This window comes from Myotis yumanensis, unplaced genomic scaffold (assembly GCF_028538775.1).
Source record: "Myotis yumanensis isolate MYYU_CA2020_CCGP unplaced genomic scaffold, mMyoYum1.0.hap1 SCAF_6, whole genome shotgun sequence".
In the NCBI taxonomy this organism is placed as follows: domain Eukaryota; kingdom Metazoa; phylum Chordata; class Mammalia; order Chiroptera; family Vespertilionidae; genus Myotis; species Myotis yumanensis.
Window position 1 is genome coordinate 64,222,869 of NW_027223757.1, and position 24,604 is coordinate 64,247,472.

The 24,604-nt window shown below is 38.2% G+C and overlaps 1 protein-coding gene across 32 annotated transcripts in view; it reads right to left on the bottom strand.

The window, feature by feature from the left end:
* RIMS1 (regulating synaptic membrane exocytosis 1) overlaps positions 1-24,604 on the bottom strand; it is a 413,878-nt gene that overhangs the window by 211,052 nt on the left and 178,222 nt on the right. For 28 of the 32 annotated variants that reach the window (XM_070418243.1, XM_070418247.1, XM_070418291.1 and 25 more), the window contains 2 exons: positions 3,196-3,409; positions 514-525 (listed from right to left, as the gene is read on the bottom strand). In XM_070418243.1, coding sequence (XP_070274344.1) covers positions 514-525; positions 3,196-3,409 — 226 coding nt within the window. The remainder of the gene's footprint in view (positions 1-513; positions 526-3,195; positions 3,410-24,604) is intronic. The other 4 variants (XM_070418292.1, XM_070418245.1, XM_070418250.1 and 1 more) reach the window with 2 other exon arrangements.

Genomic DNA, 24,604 nt, shown 5'->3' on the forward strand with positions numbered 1-24,604 from the left:
GGTATAAAATGTGGTTTAATATGACAACTCTGCTACTTGTGTTCTATAGAAAAATCACTTTTTTGAGCTCTTGGTTTAAATTACATCCATTCTCTTCAGTAAGTCAGTTCATTCCATTCCTTCGCAGTAAAGTTTCAAATGATCTACCTCTGCATCTACCGAGTGCTGAGAAAGGTCAAGTCCCTTAGACTTTATTGCTCCTGACAGCAGACGGAATCACCATAAAAAATCAGAGAGCTAAGAGGACATATAAGTTCATAATGGTTTAAATTATATTAAATATCACCATTTCGATGAATGGAAACTAATCAAACTTTACCTATTAATATAAACTCTGTAATGTTCCTAGATATTCATTTTATTATTTTTCCCCATGAGAACTGGGAATGCGCTCCTTCTAGCATATAACTTCTTTGTGAAATATAGTGATTAATAATACTAGGTGAAACATTCACTTAATAAAGTTCACAACATTATATAACAAATGATAGAAAAGAAATCATGGATTCTAACCACTTTGTCCTCCTTTGTGAAAGCATCCAAGGAAGCAGAATAAAGAAAGAAGAAAGAGGAAGAGAAAAACAAAAATAAGGCATATATTAATAAATAGATTTTTAAGAAAAACAATTATATGTCACTCTTAAGTGTTAAAACACAGGTACATATATTGAAAATTAAATGTTTACTCTTCCCTCCAAATAGTCATTGTTCAATCTTTCATTGAAAATGCACGTATATACCTGCTATATGCTAGATACAAAAGTTGGGCACTATGATTTCTAAAATTTTTAGAAATTGGATTATGAAATATACATTTAAAACATTCTTCAGAAAGAAAGCTTAATTCACTAACATAGTCTACCTATTATTAAAGGATACATTAAAATGCATTTGTATGAATAATTTTATAAAATTAGTATTAAAATATTTAGTTACAAATTGAAAAAAATCTAAGAATGAGAAATGTTTATAATAAGTAAAAGTTAAAAAAATGCTTTATTTTAACCATAAATTATTCCACAAGCAATATTTATTTGTAATACACATTTCAACATTTAACTATCATACAAAAAAACAACTTTTTACATTTTTTTGTCTTATGTTCAAGATTAAATAGTTTAAGTTGTGTGTGTGTTTTTTAAATTTTGTTCTTTTTAATATTTTTTCCAAAATTGGATTGGGTTTAGTAAAAATGGATGAACTACATTAGGACAGACTGTCTACTCTAAAGCATTCTTTCCTAGCTCAATTTTCTTTGAACACCTTTCCTTTTTAAAACATGAGTTTAACCTTAATAATTTTAATATATAAATGTTTAACTCTATTTATATTAGTTTGCCTCAAACTTATAATAGGAAGTTAAACACACTCAGTCAGCATTAACACTCAGCCGATTTGCACCCTAAAATATCATTCCCAGGTCTGGTTTGTGAGAATTCATTCCAAAACAGTATGTTTAAGAATACTAAATAAGGGAAAATTAACAAATAAGTCTTGCACACTTTTTATGTGTCAGACAATATCTTAACTCAAGGTTGTTTTAGAAAGCCTTTAAGGTGGCATAGAACTTTTAGAAGTAAAAACGAAAACTTATGTGACTATAAGAATAAAACATAAAAATATACATTTCATAAAGAACCTAATTTTAACAATTTTAATTAAATTATCTTCCCAAGGCCACAGAGATAATAGTAGGCTCACGTTAAAGTATAATATCTATTTTACTGAATGCCTTAATTCAGTAAAAGATGTTAGAATACCCTACCTACTACTTAAGTACACTACCCAAAAATACAATGCTGATTGGGATGTTCAGTGTAATTTTAACAGTGATTTTCCAAATTAGGGAGATATCAAAAGTGCCTAAAGCACTCCAGTTATTTTTAATTATAACTTTGTATTACGTTAAAGTTTACACATGATTAGATAATATGTGAAATTCTTTAAACAAACAATGGGAATTATTTAGGTATATGATAATCTTCTTTAAATTTTATTTTTTTATTGAAAGTATTACAGATGCCCCTCCTTTTTCCCCTATTGGCCCCTTGTACCCCACCCCCCTTCCAGGCCTTCACCACACTATTGTCTGTGATAACCTTAACTTCTACAATACATTGAAGATCTGTATCAAAGAAAACTCATACAGACATCCCTATAAATAATTCCACTGTATCAACATTTGGAATATAATAAAGTACAACATTAAAATGTGTTCTAAACTAAATACTTATTAGAATCAATCTAGTACTTCACAAAGTATAATATTAAGTCCCTTATATTAGCATCTTATTGCCTCAGAATTTTGAATATATTTAAAGCACTGGCATAATGGAAGAGTAGCTGTTATTTAAGGCAACTAAGGAAACTACATCAAGTTGAGACTATAACTCATAGAGAACAAATAAGTTTTAAAAGGCACATTACAATGCTTTAACATACTCTTTAAAAATTTGAATAATTTCCATGAGATAAAATAAGCACTATCTTTCTTTATCATGATATGAAATTATATTACATTTAATGTCATACAGTTTACTTTGCATTTTACCTTCATTCAATCTGAAACCAATGTTGCAGAAACTAAAGGGGGTTTTTGTTTTATTTTGTTTTTTACAAGAACTGGCCATACCTTTCAAGTTTTACAACTCATGATACTATATCTATGTTTACTGCATTCTTCATAAAATAAATTTACTTCTACAGAAAAATCAGTTGATTCTGAATGGGAATAATTTATTAAGATACAACATATAGCCCTGGCCAGTTTGGCTTGGTGGATTGAGCTTCGTCCTGCAGACTAAAAGGTCCCAGGTTCGATTCCAGTCAAGGGCATGTGCCCAGGTTGCGGGCTCAATCCCCAGTATGGGGAGAGCAGGAGGCAGCTGATGGATGATTCTCTCTCATCATTGATGTTTTTCTCTCTCTCTCCCTCTCCCTTCCTCTCTGAAATAAATAAAAATATATTTTTTAAAAAGATACAACATATAGAAACTATCTTTTTATGAATTATTTTCATCACTACTGCACTACTGTGAATCTTATGAAAAACAAAAGAACGAAATGGGAAGGGGCATATTCACGTGTACATTTATGCACGCGTTTGCTCTCTAACATGCAAGCATTATTTCTGCTTGGGAAGCTACAGATTGGTATCCACATTCAACAATTCTCTCACGCCCCCAGAATACTCACGTTGTTCGATCGCAGAGACACGCGGCCTCCGCAGCGGGCGCAGAATTTGGTGCGGCAGTAGGAGCAGAGGTGGCCGCACCCATCAGCAAACTTTGTTTTGTGACAAATGCCACAAGTTGGAGCATCATCTTTGTGCTCGCCCTGGTAACGCCGTGCTTCTTCCCCTATTTTTCTCACTTGTTCCTTATAGCTTTCAAATTGTTGATGCAATCTCCTGGCAAAAGAGAGAATGATAGCAAACTAAATAAATGATGGAAGACAAAAATAAATTTTTTTCCAAACAGAATAGATTCATAGCTACTTGAACTAAAGCAAAACATACAAAGCAACTTCTCCACTAATCTTACCTACAAAGGTAAGAAATGCATTAGCATGTATTCCATTAGTCCCAATTTTACCTGCACTGAACCACACAGATGTAAGCAGACTCTATAGAATCACTCTTTGTTTCCAACAGTGGAATTCATGTACCAGCTCCATGCCTCTGCCTCTTTTAGACAGATAGCTTTCAAAGTATTTCAGCTAGGTCTCAACACCTTCCACTCCTGTGCGTATATAATCGAAGCAAAAGTTATGCAAAATACTCAGCCTAATAACCATATGTGATGTTCTCTGATATTTTCTATCTTACTCTAAATTTAATACTGATTACTATCTTTCAAAAGTGTCACAGTAAATTGATTCCATAATCCATTATTTATGTATGATCCATACTTGAGGGGGGGGGGACCTTTTAAACTATGTTGCTAGGCAATCTGTGTTCTACAACGTATCTTCCTTCACCCCTACTTCCTAGAAACTGTGTATTTTGCTTCAAGTATTTGATAAAATATACAGAATGATAGCTTATACATTATATTTTAACTTGGTGGTTCTTCCAAGTCACATTAAATGTTGTAAACCACACCTTGTAAATATTCAGGTTTTTACACGCCCCACATTTACAGTTAATATGATTCAAGTCCCCTCCCCTCCACATCGGTTCAAATCCCTCAATCTTAAATCGTTACAAGGAGAAACCATTAGCTGTTCTGTATAGAACATTAGGATATCCAGGGACTCCCCAGTGAGAGGATGCCTTAGTTTTGTAAATGAGAACTGGGAGAGTCATCCTAAGCCCAGCCAGCAGTCACTGGCTATTACACCAAAAGAGAAGCTCCTGGGAAGTGGCTAATCCAATGTATCTGAGTATCAGAGCTCCCTTGCTGGGTGTGAGAATTCCCTAGGACACGGAGCACACACACACATGCTCTTGCTCACTCAGGCAGTTAGCTTGACCCACCACATCTAACATAGCCGTGGGGAACTGGTACTCCCTGGAAACAGAACCAAGTAAGTTAAGTCCAAGCACTGCACTTGAAGTACTGGGATTTCATTATGTTTTCCTTTTGACATCAATAGCTTTTGAGCAGAAATTTACTGATTACTTTTAAAGTTCTGAAATACCTTTCCTGCTTTGCCCATTGACATTTTTTCCTTAGTTAATTCCCATAATTAAAGCACATAAAGTACTTTAGAATCTGAAACCTTTTCAACTTAAAGACTAGTTAATTTCAGTTTATAGAAGGATATAGTGATATGTTATTTGATAAATGCAGGAATACTTGATCAATTTATTGAAGTTATTGGATACATTACATTTAAAAAAAGCATAGCAGAGTAAAAAAGAACTGTGGGTATCTATTATTCAAAAAGTAACCATACAAAATAGCACTGAAAATCTTAAAACTTGTATTAAAGAAAATAATTATTAAGGGGTAGGAGTAAGAAAATACCTCAAATCAAAGAAACAGAAATAGACTTTAAGTGTAGAGGGAGTCCATGAATTAGCATTTATTGTGAGAAGCACCAAATCAAATCCACTTAAGAAAATACAAAAGAGGAGAAAGCTAAACTAAAGAAAGCTTCCCTATAAACTTATTTTGTATTACAGAACACAATTTAGTATGGGTGTTGGCAAACTATATGGTAATAGGCCAGGTTGTAAATATTTTAGAATTTGCAGGACACATAATTTCTGTTGCAATTTCTCAATTCTACTATTATAGCATAGAAATATGCATAATGATAAATGTGACTAAATTCCAATAAAACTTTATTTCCAAAACAGATGATAGGCCATTTGACAACTCCTGATAGTATGCTTTATACTAAGATATAATGGTTTGCAATTAAAAGTCTCTCTCTCTTTTTTTTTAATTCAAACAAGACTTTTATCCATTCCATAAGACCCAATTAAAAGGCCATATATTTCAGGAAACATTTATATAATATATGTGTGCAGGACACTGACCACTGAGATGAAACCTAACTGTACTGCCATCTCATAGCATTTCACTTGGTTATTCATAAGCATTTTTGTTTACCATATATTATTACTATTTCTATAAATGACATCTCTCTTCTACCAAACAGTAAATTGAATTAGAAATGAATAGTTTGGCAAGACAGTGAAGACATATACCTCCTTAACAGTAGCCAATGCATATTTGCTTAATGGAAAGATTATATATATATTTGTCATAGTCCATTTTAAGAAAAACAAACAATAAATTTACAAACAAGTTCATACTGAGGACTAAAAATCCTGAAAAATTCCATTGCCACACATGCTGGAAAATATTTAAAAGAATACTTTTTTAATTCGTGTTTGAGTTGGAGAGAAAGTATGGAGATCCTCAAAGGAGAAAAATGAAATAGGAGCAGTAATTCAGAGGGGTAACACAGCTCTGACACAAACAGCTGCCCCAGCGACATGTACGGAGTCTCTGTGACCAAGAACGTGTTTTAACTTTTGTACAAGTGACTGAAAACAAAAATTTAGCTATGTAGCCACCAAAAGTATCTGAAATAGAGCATATGATATCCAAACTAGAAGAGGGAAAAACATGGAATGAGAAAAAAAGCATTCCAAAGAAGACAAAAAACTGAAACAAACAAACATATAAAAAGCAGGATAATTAGAAGTGATGGTATGCGATGGTAGACACAATCCAGCACATCAGGAATCACAGTGACTACAGCATTATAGAAATACAGAGATCATCCCATTACATTTTTTAAAATTTATTTTTATTGTTGAAAATATTACAGATGTCACCCATTTTTCCCCCTTTGCCCCTCTCCACCTGGTTCCCACCTCACCCCAGGCCTTTTCCACGCTATTGTCTGTGTCCATAGACTATGCATATATGCACATACCAGTAAGTTCTTTGGTTAATCTTTTTTGCGCCCTCTGCCCCTTCCTTCTGAAATGTGTCAGTCTGTTCCATGCTTCCATATTTCTGGACCTATTTTGTTCATCAGTTTATTTTGTTCATTAGATTCCACATAAATGAGATCATATGATATTTGTCTTTTTTTTGGCAAGTGCTCATCAGTAGATGAATGGGTAAAAAAGCTGTGGTACATATACACAATGGAATACTATGCAGTAATAAAGAAGGATCTTTTACCACTTGAGATAGCATGAAAGGACCAGGTGATTATTATGCTAAGTAAAATAAGCCAGTCAGAGAAAGACAAATATTACATCACATTAGATTTTTAAAAATCAGTTAAATACAGTATAGAGGAGCTATAACCAAACTATACAGGCACAGAATGTTTTAAATAAGTGATTGAAAAAATATATCCCAGGGAAAGATTAACAAGAACAATACCAAACATACAATATTTGTTTATTTTTAAAAAAATATATTTTATTGATTTTTCACAGAGAGGAAGGGAGAGGGATAGAGAGCTAGAAACATCGATGAGAGAGAAACATCGATCAGCTGCCTCCTGCACACCCCCCACTGGGGATGTGCCCGCAACCAGGGTACATGCCCTTGACCGGAATCGAAGCTGGGGCCCTCCAGTCCACAGGCTGACGCTCTGTCCACTGAGCCAAACCGGTCAGGGCCAAACATACAATATTTAAAGCAAAAGTTTACTATAGATAAAGAGGTTAACCTACTATTTAAAAAGTATTAATTTCATGTTGTACATGACAATTCTAAACTTGAGTGCATATAATAACATACAAAGTAAAAAAAAGTTATAAACCACTAGGACAGAGAAATTCATCTTCATTGTAGGATATTTTACTCACCTCTCTCTCTCTGTAATCGACAGACCAGACATATAAAAAATAAATAATGATAGAGGAGAGTTGAACAATACAATCAACAAATTTAGATATGTATATATGTGCCCAGGAGACTAAACTTGTTAAATTGATGAGTACCATATTTATTGTACTCACAAGGGAGAATACATATTGTTTTCATGCTGCTATGAAATTTTTCCAAGCCTAGGCTTCAAAAGTATTAGAATTTTTTTATTTCTTAAGCTGAATGATGTATGCATGAGGTATGCTTTATTCTTTTCTTTGTCCTCTTCGTATGTATGAAACATTTCATATTAAAAAGAAAAAATGCAGTTCTATTTCATCAAATATCACTAACAAATGAGTGCCATAAGAATTGAAAATAATGAATGTATGTGACAACATTATTATGATTAAATAAAGTTGACCATTTATGTCATCTAATTAATTTTATAAGTATCTGCATATACTAGTACTTAAACAAATAATAACTGTATAAAAAGATAATCTTATTATTCCCATTTTATTGATGAGGAAACTACTTTTAGTCGTGGACTTGCTTTTTCTATTCTATTATTATTATAAAGTAGGGGCCCAGTGCACAAAAATTTGTGCACTGGGGAGGGGGTTCCCTCAGCCCAGCTTGCCCCCTATCACATACTGGGAGCCCTAGGGGATGTCCTACTACCTGCTCCCTGCTCCCCTTGGGGAGCGGGCCTAAGCCACAGTCTGGCCTCCCTTTATGGGAGTCGACCGGGCTGATCAGGGGAAGGCACCAGCCCCATCACTGCACTGTTGCAGCCACTGCCAGACACCGCAGCCACCAAGGTGTTTTCATCAATACGGACTCCAGTCCTTTTACCATGAAAAAATGACAACTTTCTTTAGGCATTTTCAAGAAGTGTCTTTCATAGGATATGACATTTCTTTCTTTCTTTATCCTCACCTGGGGATATGTTTCCATTGATTTTTAGAGAATGTGGAAGAGAAAGGGAAAGACAGAGAGAAACATCAAAGTGAGAGGAACACTTTGATTGGTTGCCTCCTGCATGAGCCCTGACCTGGGCCGGAGCCAGGGAGGAACCTGCAACCTAGGTACATGCCCTTGGTCAGAATTGAACCCAGAATCTGCGTTGGGCAGGCCGAGGCATTATCCACTGAGCCAAACCAGCTAGGACAGGATATGACATTTCTTAACCCTCCAGCAGCAGACCTTCCTTTTTTTCTCCAGGAGTGTGGTAAAAAAAACCTTAGATCACTTTTTGGACTCTTATTACCCAAGTTACTAAGAATATTACCAGTGGCATACAGGGAGCTTAACCAATCAGCAGTCAGAAAAGGTGTTTCCTCTGTAGTTCACACCAATTGCTGGTTTGGCCCCTGCCCAGGCCTAATGCCTCTGGCAAGTCATTAGCCCTGGGCCAGGGCACCCCGAGCTCCCAGTCGCCGTGGCCATCAAGGATCGCTGGCTGGCTCCTCTCCAGCCTAAGCCTAAAGCCTCTGGCCAAGGCGTTAGGCCTGGGCCGGAGCACCCCCAGCTCCCTGCCACCGCAGCCATCAACGATCGCTGGCTGGCTCCTCCCGGGCCCAAGCCTAAAGCCTCTGGCTGAGGCTTTAGGCCTGGACCAGGGACCCCCAGCTCCCACTGCAGCCAATCGCTGGCTGGCTCCGCCCTGGTTCCCCGCCTCCGCCGCCATCAACAATCGCTGGCTGGCTCCTCCCTGACCCAGGTCTAAAGCCTCAGGCCAAGGTTTTAGGCCTGGGCCAGGGCACTCCCAGCTCCCCGCCGCCACCGCCGCCATCTACGATCACTGGCTGGCTCCACCCTGGTTCCCCCGCCATCGCCACCATCAACCATCGCTGGCTCAACGATCACTGGCTGGCTCCTCCCTTACCCAGGCCTAAAGCCTCAGTCCATGGCTTGGAGCCTACATTTACAAATTAGCCGCCATCTTGGCTGGCGATTAATTTGCATATCTCGCTGATTAGCCAATGGGAAGGGTAGCGGTCGTATGGCTAATTACCATGTTTCTCTTTTATTAGATTAGATATGTTATCTTAAATTCACATTCTTCAGGTCTTACATTGAGTTCACATAAAGTATGACAATAAATATGGATGTGACATGAAAATAAAAGGTTTTTTGGACTCAGGAAAGTGTTATCTGTCAGATAATGCCAATTTTTGATCATGGCTAATGAACAAGAGCTGACCATGGAAAAGCAAAAGTTATGCAGATGAACTCATGCCATGAAACTTCTGTAGAGCAGACACTTGCCTCTTGCTCACTAGAGGCATACCTCGTTTCACTGTGCTTCTCAGATATTGCATTGTTTACAAATTGACGGTTTGTGGTAATCTTGAATCCAGCTATCAGCACCACCATTTTTTTCAACAGCATTTGCTCACTCTGTGTCATGTTTTAGTAATTTTTGCAATATTTCAGATTTTTTCATCATTTTTATATTTGTTATGGTGATCTGTGATCAGTAATCTTTGATGTTATTGTTGCAATTGCTTTAGGGTACCACCAACCACACCCATATCAGACAGTGAACTTGATTGTTAAATGTTGTGTGTGTTCTGACTGTTCCACCTACTGGCCATTCCCCCATCTCTCTCCCTCTCCTCGGGCCTCCCTATACCCTGAGTCACAACAATATTGAAATTTGGCCAATAATAACCCTACGATGGCCTCTAAGTGTTCAAGTGAAGGAATAATCACACGTCTCTCTTTAAATCAAAATCTAAAAAATAATAAGCTTAGAATAGAAGGCATGCCAAAAGACAAAACTGGCTGAAGGCTAGGCATGGTGTGCCAAACAGTTAGCCAAGTTGTATATGCAAAAGGAAAATTCTTGAAGGAAATTAAAAGTGCTACTCCAGTGAACACAGTAATGATAAGACAGCATAGCAGCCTTAGTGCTGATATGGAGAAAGTTTTGGTGGTCTAGATAGGAGATCAAACCAGCCACAATATTTCCTTAAACCAAAGCCTAATCCAGATCAATGCCCTGACTCTTCTATGACAGCTGAGAGAGCAGAGGTTGGTTCATGAGGTTTAAGAAGAGAAGCATCTCTGACACATAAAAGTGCAAGGTGAAGCAGCAAGTGCTGATATAGATGCTGCAGCAAGTTATCCAGCTCGGATAATTAATGAAGTGGCTACACATCATTAATCCTGGAAGAGTTGCTTCTTATGGATGAGCAGGGAAAGTGGTTTCTAGAGATAGAATCCACTCCTGGTGAAGATGCTGGGAAGAGTGTTGAAATAATAACAAAGGACTTAGAATATTACACAAACTTAGTTGATAAAGCAGTCACAAGGTTTGGGGGGATTAACTCCAATTTGGAAAGAAGTTCTACGGTGGGTAAAATGCTATGAAACATCATCACATGCTACAGAGAATTCATTTGCGAAAGGAAGAGTCAATAGATGTGGCAAACTTCCTGGTGGTCTTATTTCAAGAAATTGCCACAGCCCCCCTAGCCCTTGGCAACCACCACCCTGACCATCAGCAGCCATCAACATCGAGGGAAGACCCTCCACCAGCAAGATGGACTTGCTGAAGGCTCAGATGAGTGTTAGCATTTCTTAGCAATAAATTATTTTTTAAATTAAGGCATGTACATTTTTAGACATAATACCATTGCACACTTAGACTACAGTATAGTGTAAACATAACTTTTATATACACTAGGAAACCCCAAAATTCATGTGACTCATTGCAATATTTGCTTCATTAGGGGAGGTCTGGAAGTGAACCCATAACATCTCTGAGGTAAACCCGAAATAACTTCCATTAATTTTCAACTCCTAAACACTATTTATTGCCAAATTCTCTTTTCTCAAGCCACTATGTCCTCCTGAAAGACTCAAAATTCTTTTTTGATGACTTGTGAACACAGTGCTGGTTTCCTGAGCGCAGGTGCAGCTCAGCCTGCGGGGTCTCCCGAGCTGAGAGAGGTGGGCAGGCAGCAATAGGCCCTTCTCCATTAGGCCACAGCAGGACAGTTTGTAAGATGAGGCTTCCAGATTTGAGTTACGAGGGTGAGGTCTCTATATTCTCACTTTCTCCATGGAACAAACATCTTAGAGGGGTGTTCTCTTCCAGTTTCAGGAAAGTGGGAGAAAAATCCAGCCCACAGAGTAGCTCCCATGTATGACAGGCACTGGGGACAGTGTTCTCCTTCCAGAGGGATGTACCTACGGCAGCTCTTTGCCAAGAGCTTCACCTCACAATTCATGAAGCCATTCACACAGCCATCACTTCAAACCCTACCAGGATTCACATCCTCCCTACGCCAGCACTTGGTGGCCTGCAGCCATTTGTACCTTCCTCTCACAGGTAGTTAAAGTTACTTCCTGGTTTTCGCAATAGGCCATGTTTATACTACTGGTTTGGACATCACAGAAGGGCATAAAATGAGAGAAGAAAGACTATGCTGTTTACCAACCCAGAACTCTCTTACATCTTCAAATTTTCACCGGCTTCTTCCTCGACTTACAGATAGGACTCCCTTCCTTCCTCTGCACTGAAAGTAAAAGTCCAACCCAAGTCCCTGCCAACCTGTCGGACTCATTTCCCAGTGTGCTCCTTTCTTATTTAGCAGCAGGCATCATAAAAAGAAAGGAGAAAGGGAGGAAGGGAAATGGGGAGGGAAGAAGGAGCCCCATTCATTACTCTACTTCCTGAAAATCTACTTGCTCTGTAACCTTTTGCAATGCTGTACTGAACTGTCTCTTAAAATCCAACCTTAATACCCTTTTTTCAATTTGTATTCTCCTTACATTACTCTGATATCTCACACTGTCAAGATGTCCTCACAATAAAATGTGCCTTTAGAATCAGGATACTGGTAGTGAAACCGTAAGCAGCATATTTATTTTTTGTATCTGATGTTCTAATGCTTTAATCCATATCAAATATGTGACAGTGTTCTATTATGAATAATAAATGGAAATGCATATTTTATTACATGGTATTACAGTAAATGCAGGACTGCAAATGTAAAATCTTTTTGTAAAATTTATTTGTACGTTTCAATTTTAGAATTAACAATAAATTATTATTGATTAGCTAGGTTGATGAAATATATGATCATAAATCTCAGATTTAAATGATCTACACAGAAAATACAGAGTGTTATAAAATATGTAATGCTTTTAAAAGGAAATCAGTGATATAGAAACCTTGGTTTTATGCCTGGGTGTTTTCCATTGTTTCACTATGCAATAATCATGCATGATTTTAACGTCTGTGCACTCAACTCAAGAAACTCCAAGATTCCAAATGTAGACAAGTTGCATGATGAATTGCATACATTTGAAGAAAATAAAGATGAATACCTAAAAAGCTTTTTATCATCTTCTAAAAAACTAAATGTCATTCTATAATGGAAAATAAATAATTTAAACAGGAAATTATTAATGACATTCTTACCAATAATTATTTGTTGATCATTTATTATAAACTAGAGGCCCGGTGCATGAAATTCGTGCACAGGAGGGGTGGTTCCCTCAGCCCATCCTGCACGCTCTCCAATCCGGGACCCCTCGAGGATGTCCAACTGCTGGGATCGGGCCTAAACTGGCAGTCAGACACCCCTCTCACAATCCGGGACCGCTGTCTCCTAACTGCTCACTTGCCTGCCTGCCTGATCACCCCCAACTGCCCCTCTCTGCCAGCCTGGTCGCCCCTAACTGCCCTCCCTGCTGGCCTGGTCCCCCCCAACTGCCCCCTTTGCCGGCCTGGTTGCCCCATGCAGCCTGCTTGTTCAGTCGTTTGGTCATCCCTCACTAATCCCCCTGCCGGCCTTGTCAACCCACACAGTCTGCTGTTCGGTCATCCATCCAGTTGTTTTGGTCGTGATGGCCCCTGGCTTTTTATATATTCAGTAAGACACACAGAATGATGCTAAGGGACTGGTAATAGTATAATGGAAAGAAATCACTGTAACTGGCACGGCACTTCACTTATTTCTATTTTGTGTTTTTTCCTTCCTCTATCTGCAAAGTGACCAGAAACTAGAAGACAAACCACCTTTTTTCCTGGCTTTCCTTTGCAAAGTCTAGACTAGACTTTCTGGGAGGAGGATGGGGATGGGAGCAGGTGCTTTGAAGTTCCAAAAGCTTAATCAACAGGTGCTGAGGGAAATGAGAGCTTTCCCCAACATGAAGAGAGTGGCAGAGATCAGAACAATTTGCACATAACACCTTCAATGGAGAATTGCTTTGGGATGAGAATACAATGGCGGGAAGGCTTGGGTACTGAAAACGAGAGGCATGGACTATGTGTCCCTTCCCAACCTTGGCATAGAACACATGGAACAGGGCACCAGAAGGGCCCATGAAGTTAGTGACGTGTAGATTGAAGCCAGGAGCGTTCTTCAGAGAATGTTGGGTAAGAGCCTCCAAAAGACCTAGTAGAGTATGTCCAGGAGAGAACCCTGATAACAGAAATTAAACGTTTTGCCAGCCTGATAGATTGGAGGCTTACTTTTAAAATTTTGACCTAACATTGTATTGTCAAAAAATCCACAGTAACCTCAACTCTAAAGCACTGTTCTTGACTCCAAGGAATGTACAATCTACTTAGAAAGTAGGTTATATGTAGACATTAGTTAGTAGTTTATGGCAATGTACACCAAGTTAAAAGGAATGGAAATATGTTGTCAGTAAAGTAATAATTTGGGGTTAAATGATCAGTCAGAGTTCTTTCACTTACTTGGTCAAAAAGATGTTCCTAAATAATTTGGAACTTGGATTGTTCTCTGAAATAAAAATATGGCACAGTCTAGTGTTAACAGAATAACTAAAGCAAACAAATAAGAAGGCATGCTAAGATAATAAAATGAATGTGAATGCTCCAAAATTTCTCAGAAATGGAGATTAAATCAAATTACCTTTAAAAGTCTGTAAATATTAAAATATAAGCATCCAGTTTATATGTTCTACTGAATGACAGCTCGGTAAGCAGAGATAAATGACTGTGAAGTAAAAACATATATGCACTTACAACAAATGGTTTATTGGGCCCCAAACACATGCCCCCTTTTTAATGAAACTGTCTCTTCTACTTTGTCACAGAGAGGAGCAGTAAAATTCTATTACGTTTCATTTTAATGATAATTTATTTGAATGATAATTGTAAATAGTGGCCCCTTGTAGCAGAGCTGAGTTGAAAAGAATAAACATCACAGTCTTTTAAGCAAAAAGGTTAACTAATGGGATCTGGTGCTACAAAATTGTTGGAAGGAGATAGGAACAGAGTCTTGGCGAGGTTTCTAGGAATGACATCCAAACAAAAGCACAAAACCAGCTACTCAAAGTTCTTCACTCAGGAAGCTGCAGAATCAGAAAGCCACTCTCCAAATGACTGGCATTAGGACCCCACCACCCAGTTGAGGACTCTGATTTAGAAGCCACCACCAGAGCCACACTGAGCCTGCTAGAGAGACCAGCAGAATGGATGCCCAGTGGGCTGCTGTGCCCCCGCCCCTTCCATTTAACTCAGTTTCAAGTCGTCTCATGGAAGTACATCCGACTGTTGGAACCTAAATCACACCAGGGATTCTAGCTGCAAGAGAGTCTATAAAATTTAGACTTTAGATTTCTGGTGTCTTAATAATACTCTTTTAGAAGGATTCTGGAACAGACGTTGTGAAATCCTGTTTTCCACTTTAGCTACATACAATCCTCTGATTTATGTCAAATTTCTCCTTGATTTCTTAATTCCACTGCACCCAAGGAAAGCAATATCTAAATCTAGGATTTCCCATTCATATATGACCTCTCTCTGAGGAGAGATCTCTACAGCAAGGTTAAATTTGAAAATGAAGGCATTTTTTCATACATCTTTTATCTCCCTTGATAAAAAAAAAAAACCTTCACTACATAACTAAATTTTAATAATAAATGAAAAGTTTGATACTGCCTGTATGAAAATATGCTGAAGAAATATTACATATTTTAATCAGATATCTATCATTGTTTAAAACTTAAAATTTTATCAATCACAGATATGTACATATCAGTATTTCTTGTTCTAAAAATAATCATAGTAAGGAATAGGAGAAAGGAATAAATGGAGCACAGAGGAGTTTTAGGATATTTAAGCTACCTTGTCTGATACTATAATGATGGATACATGTCATTATATATTTGTCCAAATCCACAGAATATGCAACACCAAGAATGAACCCTAAAATAAACTATGAACTTTGGGTGATAATGATGTGTCCATATAGGTTAATTAATTGTAACAAATGTACCACTCTTGGGAGATATTGATAACGGAAAAGGCTAAGCATGTATGGAAACAGGAAATATATGGGGCATTGTTGTATCTTCCTGACAATATTTCTGTGAATCTAAAACTGCTCTAAAAAAGTCTATAAAAAGTTCAAGTTCAACCGCAAGATAAGTTTATAATATATATCATACACAGAATATATACTTTATTATAAACATTTCAGTAATACAGGCTTTTACCACAGATATTACTGGGTCATTTTTAAAAATCACCACAGTTAAAAAATATTTTTCAGTTTGTGTTTAAAACCATATTTAGACTTTAGTTTAAAAGTATATTTTTACTTACTAAAAATGTCCAGCAGATGGCACTAAAGATTTTTATTTTTACATTTAATTTCTTCATAGTTATTTAAACTATTTTTCTTCAATGTGTTAAAGAAAATTAATGCGATCAGCAGGGGGTATAATTTATTAGAAAAAAAAATGTGTTTTCAGAGGTGGCTGAAAAAGAACAAAAGAGAAAATTATAAAGTGCTGCAATTTCTGCTGTTTGTGTGTGTGTGTTTGTGTGTAGGACCCTCATTCTAAATGTCCTTTAAAAATGATATGTTATGGGTTTTGTTGTTTATTTTCTTTCCTTTTTCTGTCCTCCATTCGGCAGTGTTAAAAATGTAGTTCATCCAATCAGCATCCCACAGTGTTCTGAAAGCACTAAGCGATGACACTTAGGAAAACTAAGAGCATAACTGGTGATTAGCTATTAATGTTTTAGAGCCTGTTACTTCAGTCAAGCATTTATTTTTTATTCCGTTTTCAGTTTACCATAGGAGGCCACTCCTAAGCAAGCACTAAATGAAGACACCTCAGGACACGGAGGCCCACGAGCATACATTTACAATTTTGCTTCCCTTCATCTCCCACGTTTTGTGTGATGGGGCCTAGAATATTGTTTCTAGATGATGGAACAATATCACTGCTTCCTAATATCTGAGACAGACCAGAGGTCTCCAATCGAAAACCTGGCATGAGAGGGAGTCATTTTAATAGTTTGACAAACAGGTTATCTCATTTTCAGCACAGTTCAAGAGAAGAAATAAAGTGAAGGAAAGAGAAACTGTTAAGTAGTATATTAACTAGGAATAAAATTTTAGAAAGAAGTAAAGCCAGTTTTTAAGAAAACAATCTAACAAGTAATGTTGGTGCCTGCTATCCACATGATAAATATGTAACTCATTAATATTAAATAGGTCTAATAGATTCCATGCGAACTTTTCCAAAATGTGTCGATTGTGCTAATCTACCTAATACATAGAGGGTGAACTCGATGTGTTGGCAATTTTGAAGAAGGAGGTATCTACACATATGATCAAGCCAACGTTCGGTAATCAGTTCATGCCTGCATCTTCTGGAATGTCCAACATACTCTAAATCTTGTCTTTGCTGTATTCTTGACTATTTTCATTGGACTTGCTATGTTTTATTACTATAAGGAGAGAAAAAAAGAAACCAACCTCACTTTGATGCTTTTGGAAGGTATCTATATAATAAAAGCCGAAGCAACCATTACAGTGGAATGACCAAGATGGCCGGTCGCTATGATGCGCACTGACCACCAGGGGGCAGATGTGCAATGCAGAAGCTGCGCTCCTTACAGGGGGAGCACCGCTCAGCCAGAAGCCAGGCTCACAGCTGGTGAGCGCAGCAGCAATGGTGGTAGCCTGTCCGCGGCAGCACTAAGGAGCAGCAAGCAGGCAGGTGTTAAGGAGCGAGGAATCCCAGACTGTGAGAGGGACGTCCAATTGCTGGCTTAGGGGGAGCGGGCCTAACCCAGCAGGCGGACATCCCCCGAGGGGTCCCCAACTGTGAGAGGGTGCAGGCCAGGCTGAGGGACCCCCCCAGTGCATGAATTTCATGCACCGGGCCTCTAGTTAAATATAATAGGTTAGGCACAAGTCTTAGGTTGGCCAACTCAGAATCAAATCTGGCTCTATTTCTTGCTTCAAAACCATAAAGAAATTATTTAAACTCTCTATTCCTCAGTTTCCTCATTTACAAACTGGTAATAATGGCAGCTACATAGGATTGTTGGAGGGCTAATTGAGATAATCAATATAAACTGCTTAGCACAGTGTCTAGCACATAAATGAGAGCTATTATTATTAAACATAGACATAGATAATACATGAGGGAAGAAAAAACTTTGCTTTTAAGTTCTGAGTACACTTAGCTGATAACTTTAGGATGGAGCTGTGACTGGCAAGATTTCCTGGCATGAAGGTATATAGATAGACTTAGATCATCTATCAATATACTGCTAATCAGGAGCAAAAGTTCATCTGACAAGGTGAAAATCAGAGAGAAAGGTGCGCCACTAGTATAATTTGTTTTGTGGAAAGGCTAGGATACAGCCCCTGGAAGGGGACACACATAATGCTATCTGAAAATTTTTTCAGAATTTTTTTGCGGTCATTGCTAATTCACACCAACAGAAAAAAAAAAGCAGTTTCTAAAAATCTGAATTTTTTTAAAAAGAATATTATCATTAGGTTACTTTAAACTGGGAAATGTGATTGCCCAAATCACAGTTATTCCCAAGGCTCTAAAACAGTGGACGAATGAATGATATATAGAGGACTTCCAACATGTCAAAATGTTTTTTTCCCTTTCACTTTTAATGTCTGATAAATTTATGCACACTGAATGTATCCTTATTAGTGAATTAACCACATTTCACTATTTAGACTTTTGAATGATAACATATTATATGGGATGTGGTGGCTATGGTGGCTTTCAATGTCACTCGGAAAAAGAATCATCACCTTACATTTGTAAACTTTGATCAGAACAATTCATTTAGAATGTCAGTGGTCCCATAAAGCTCTGTGAACTTCTTTGCTTCCCAGGATCATAGAGCCACAAGGAGTAAATGACATGTGCCCTAACTTCCAGATATCTAATAACTGTCTCCATGGACAAATTCTACTGCTGGTCAAGCTTAGTGCTTACCCATTACAGTTACCAGGTTCTCAATGACACTTCCTGTGACATCTCTGCCTTACCTGGTCAGCGATTCTGTATCACCTATTTATCTCTAAAGAGAGGGTAATAAAAATGTGTTAGCTCTACTTTGGGTATAGAAGGGTAAAATAGTACCCACTTCTTGTCCCCAGGAAGTGAGTGCACTATATTTCTTTGGTTTTGGATTCGACCACCAATACTTGAGACAACATAGCCCAGGAGTTCTGAGGCTATACTTCCTGGGTTCAAACTTTTCCTGGGCTCTTCCTTTTACTAACTTTGTGGCTTGGTAAGTTATTTAATACCCTAAGACCCCAATTCTACATCTGTAAAATGGATATGATAATGCCTACCTATTTACGGAGCTGTTGTTTTGAGGATTAAAATAGCTAATATATATATATATATAGCATTTAGGGTGGCATTAGCCAATTAGTAAGTACTTGTAAAATATTAGCTATTTTTATAACACACAGAGAAAACACTGAACAAAATGAGATAAAGCATCTGTTTTTATTCTGTGGCATCTAACATTATATAATAGGTTACAGTATGTAAGTAGAATCTAGAACAATGAAATAAAGTGTCTACGTTGAATTCAGATTTTTAAAAGCAGCACCAGCAAATAGCCTACTTTTAAAGCCTAAATTAAATATCTGAGAAATAATAACTGTATTCCACAAAGGCTTTTTCATTTTTTAAAAAAGGCAGAGAAATACAAGCTTCCTGGATTTTACTTGCATGGTATACTGAATTAGTCAGCCATCATTAGGTACAGTATTTTCTAAGCCATTCTGGAGTGCATTTCAAGACAAGTGACGAGATATAATTTCCTTCCATTATATTTGCTAATGGTGACATCTATGTTCATCCTTTAATTAAAACACATAGTTAATGTGCATTTAAGACCTCACTATCATCTAAATAATCTAACAGGTGTCATAAATAACTTAAGTTCTTTTATACCCATGAAAGGGAGATCATAAAGCAGAGAATTCAAATGGTTTGTAAATGCAGAAGCTAAAATTCCAAAGGATGTGAGAAGAATTTATACAAATGTATGTGTACTCTATAGCTCTCCCTTGTGACCCAGAAACTCTACTGCTATTTAATCAGCTCCAAACAACCTCTTCTACCTCCACCAGCTACTGCCTAGGAATAATCAAGTCTATTTTTAAAACAACATCTTATGTTATATTCAGATACTAAAAGTGTGTCATAATCAACTTTCACTAATCACAATGCACACAAAGCTAGAAATATTCCTTTTTACATTTCATAATATTGCATTATCTATGAATAACTTTGAACAATATCAAGACACTCAATATGTTAACTGCACTTAATTCAGCAGAATATACCAAAACCCTGGACAGAAAATCTAGCCATTTTTGTCACGTTAATGATCAAATTAGAAATGATCTAATTGTAGCTCAACAATCTGGTCAATTTTGTTCCAATCCGTCAAAAAGAGAATACTTTGCTATACTTCACTTATGAGTAACATACTATTTTATATTCTGTTTTGTGGGGGGATATTTATTTTGAGTATTTGATTAATCTCCTCCGATAGATCATCTTAACCTTAAAACCTGAGACCTACTCTTTCTTACCCAATTCAGTAACCCCTGTATGAAGCCCCATAGGACAGGCAATCAGTAAATATTTAGAGTTCAATTGAAGTGGTAGCTTATTCAACGGTTAACCCGCAAAAGACACTGTCAGTCCTAAAGACGAATCTACTCCTCCTTTTCTCTTTACGTTTTATTGCCCTTTTCTCTTTTTTGGGTTAAACCTAGTAGCATAATTGAAAACACTGTAGTTATGCAGAGCAATATTCATATTTTACTATCATCTGAATGTTAAGTATGGTTATCGTTACTAGTGATGTCCCTGTTTTTTAAAGTATAAATGGGGAAGTCAGGGGAGGCTTGACTGAGGTGGTGACATTTGAGTGAAGACCTGAAGGAGATGAGCAAGTCATGAAAAGCAGAGTTGAAAGTGGGAACAGCAAGGGTGAAGGCCTGAGGTTGGAGTCTGCCTCGTGAGTCTAAGGAAAAGCCAATCAGCTGGTGTGGCTGGAGAGGACTGAACAAGAGCAGAGCAGGGATGGGGGCGGGTTATGTAAGTCTCATAGGCCATGGCAAGTGTGTGGCTTTTCCTCTGGGTGAATGGGAAGCCACTAGAAAAGTATGAATGGAGGGATCAGTTGACTGGACTGATATCTGCACATCCCTGTGGCCCTCGTGTTTGTAATAGGAGATAGCAGGGATGGAAGCAGACACACCAGCCAGAAGGCCTTGCAAAATTCCAGGTTCGAGATGATGGACGTTTGGACCAGAGCTCAGATGGCAGAGGTGGTGGGAAGCTCTCAGATGCTTCTGCCTTTTATGTTGCTTTAAACCTTCCCAGAGCGTGTGCAGGCAGGCATATTTTTATTGTCATGACCATAGCATAGTTTTTATTTTTTAAAACTGATTTCAAGCTACATTTTCTATTTTATGCTGTATATCTTTTCTCACCATCAAAGACAATTATTGCCAAATCACACCAAATCAGTGTTCAGCTTTCTCAGGCTGAGTGACACTAGCAAAAACTGTCTCTGAAGGAATTACCACATAATCAAAAGGAAATGCAGAAATACAATGATTATTTAATCTCATAGTTAAAAATACCCAAATTCAGTCCTAGCCGGTGTGTGGCTCTGTTGATTGGAGCATCGTCTTGTGTCCTGTGCACCAAAAGATTGAGGTTAGATTCCCGGTCAGGGCACATATCTAGGTTTCGGGTTTGATCCCCGGTTCGGGCAACCAATCGATGTTCTCTCTCACATCTATGTTTCTCTCTCTCCCTCTTTCTCTCTCTCTTTCTCTCATCAATAAGCATATCCTCGGATTAGAACTTAAAATAATAATAATAAATACCCAAATTCATATCATGCTCTGTTGGCATCATGGATGAATTACTCACCTAGCACCTATCCAACTTGAGAAACCTGGCCATTACTGAAGCATCAAGGTAAACCTGAACATTAAATCAGTTAAAATTTATCAGAAATTTTATTTATTTATATGTTCTATTACTAATGTACACAAAGTATAAATACACAGTCATCTCATGTAAGGGAATCGTATGTCAATAGTGTTCCTTCAGCCTTTTTTCATTTCTTCTTGCCCCAGTGCCAGGCTCCAGTGGTCACAACCTTTCTGTCCTTGGCACAAATGAGAGATTATATTAAGTGATTATTAGGATGCATTTCTGTGAGGGAACAAAAACAGCTTTAATTTTTAACATTTTTTAAATAAAATGTTTCTGTTTTCTTTTGTAATAGATTCCATCTTCCCTTCGATATTTACAGAAACCTAAACTATGATGTTCATATCGTTAATTTCCTCAAACACATCAAATACTTTAGTATGGAGAGTGTGTGTATGTTATATTAAACCTTTTTAGATGAGACAGGATATTGCAAAGCCTCATGGTCTTTATTTTAATATAAGCTCTCATTGCACAACGCCATAAATATAGATATTCTATAGAGGGAAGGGATGGGACATTGGTGCAGCTGCAAAGGAAATGCTTCTTTGAATAATGCCTTGTAACAGCTTGGGTCTTGTTTGTTTGTTTTGTATCCTTTTGGGTTTTGTTTTGATTCTCCTAAGTCTAGGGCCGTGGTCGGCAAACTGCGGCTTGCGAGCCACATGCGGCTCTTTGGCCCCTTGAATGTGGCTCTTCCACAAAATACCACATGCAGGTGCATGTACAGTGCAATTGAAACTTCGTGGCCCATGCGCAGAGGTCGGTATTTTGTGGAAGAGCCGGTATTTTGTGGAGGAGCCACACTGAAAGGGCCAAAGAGCCACATGTGGCTCGCGAGCCGCGGTTTGCTGAGCCACAGTTTGCCGACCACTGGTCTAGGAGAAAGCTTCTAATTAATGGAGGTTCTCAGTAAGTAGTGGACTGAAGAAAACTCTCTACACAGGCACTGGGGGATCTAAACACATGTCTTTAGCCCAGCGCATAGGGGATGACAAGGTGTCAGAAAAGCGACAGAGGCCTCTGCATGGTGAGCTCTGGGCACAGCTGCTGCAGCCACCACCAGTTTTGTAAGGACAGGCATCCTTGCCAACAAAACAAGAAAGATTTTCACAGTAGAAGGGCAGCCGACTAGAGAGACCATGCATGAAATAGTAGGGAATGGGAGTGGGAAGAAAGCGAGAGAAATAAAGAAGTCTCAGTGTGACGACAGGCAAAGAGAGAGGTAACGTTTCGTATTAATTACTCACATCTAAGACCTGGTGTGTACAGTATGTCTCCTGCCTAAAAATAATTTAAACAGCCTGGCTAGGAGAGCCACTAATTTGTCTCTGTGCATATCCTGCTGCTCTCTTTTCTAAATGATCTGTGTAAAAAAGACATGTTAAGGGCTACTTTAAACACAGTATTTCAGCTTCACCAAGTGATCAGATTGCATATATGTAAATAATCTTGGCTTTAAGGATACATGAGTTAGTTTTTAAAAGATGCCTTCCCATACCCAGAGGTCTCTGGGTTTTGTTTTAGCTTTGAATACACTCATAGTAAATAGAAGTGCAGGGAACGAGGCAAGGTTTTTGTAAATTCTATATAACTCTGCTATTATCTAAAGTGAGGCCAGCGTCCGCCCGTACACCAAAAGGTTGCGGGTTCAATCCCTGGTCTGGGGGCGTACAGGAGGCAACTGATCGATGTTTCTCTCTGTCTCCCTTCCTCTCTTTCTAAAATCAATAAAAAACATATCCTCGGGTGAGGATTTAAAAAATAATAATAAAGTGAAGCCATCCTCTTCCTTTCACACCAGAGTTAAAAAGAGCCCAGAGAAGTGTTTCATCCAAGGCCCCAGGTCAGCATCTCCTGGGTAAGGGTATTACCACCAGATAAAAGCCAGGGTTTGAACAAAGACTGCCAGCAACGTGCTGAGTGACCTTGTACGAGAGATTTAGTCCATCTGAGTTTTATTCTCATCTGTAAAGTGAGGATAATGATTGTTACCTTTTAGGACTGTAGGAAAGGTTACCTAGTGCAATACCTGACACGGGTTTGACTCTAGGTCTAGGTTCTCTTTACCAGTTTCCTCTTTCACAACAGTATAGGTTGCTGCTTATTCTGTACTTTCACCAGAAAGGGTAGGAGAGTGTAATGGAAAGAACATTTTCATTTCCTCTTGCTCCAGTGCTCACACACTCACATATGCTGCTCACATGAGTTAGTTTTTAAAAGATGCCTTCCCATACCCAGAGGTCTCTGGGGGTCTTCAGACATAGCTCTTAGCACCTCTGAGCACCAAGATTCTTGATCTTTATAGGAGTCATAAACTTTGATCACTCTGAGTCCTCATTTGTTAATTTTTAAATTCAACATACAAGGATTGAGCATCTACTACCTGCTGGGTGCTGTTCAGGTGCTGGTGATGCAAACACGAACATAGCTGTTCAGAGAAAACTTGCATTTAATTAAGAGAGACAAGTGTTAAAACACATCAACAAAAGACCATATAGTAGAGCAATATCAGGTAGCATTATGGGCTAGGATAACTAATAAGAGAGGCTAATGAATACAGAGAGTCCCTGGCAGGGCCGGAGCACGGTTACATAGATAGGATGGTCAGGGCAGACTGGTGGGGAGCAGAGTCGGAAGGATGTGGGGAAAGATGCCTGCCTGTCTGAGGAGGTGGATCCCAGATAGACTGGGGGCGTGGGGTGCAAATGTCAGGCAGGAAAGAGCTTGGGTTAGGGCACTCAAAGCAGAGTGGGGGAGGGATTGAAAACAAGGTCCCAGTCAAATGATGTCAAAAGGACTTCATACCCATTGACTGGGCTTCCAATTTTCTTCTAAGTGAGATGGGAGGTCACTGCAGGACTTTGAGTGACAGGCTGATATGATGAGGCTGAGAACTGAAAGGATCCCTCTGTTTATTGTGTAGAGAACAGGAAGTGCAGGAGAGAGGGGCAAGCGATATGGTCCTTTGAAAGGGTGCCTGTGGTGAGGGTGGTAAAGAGAAGTCT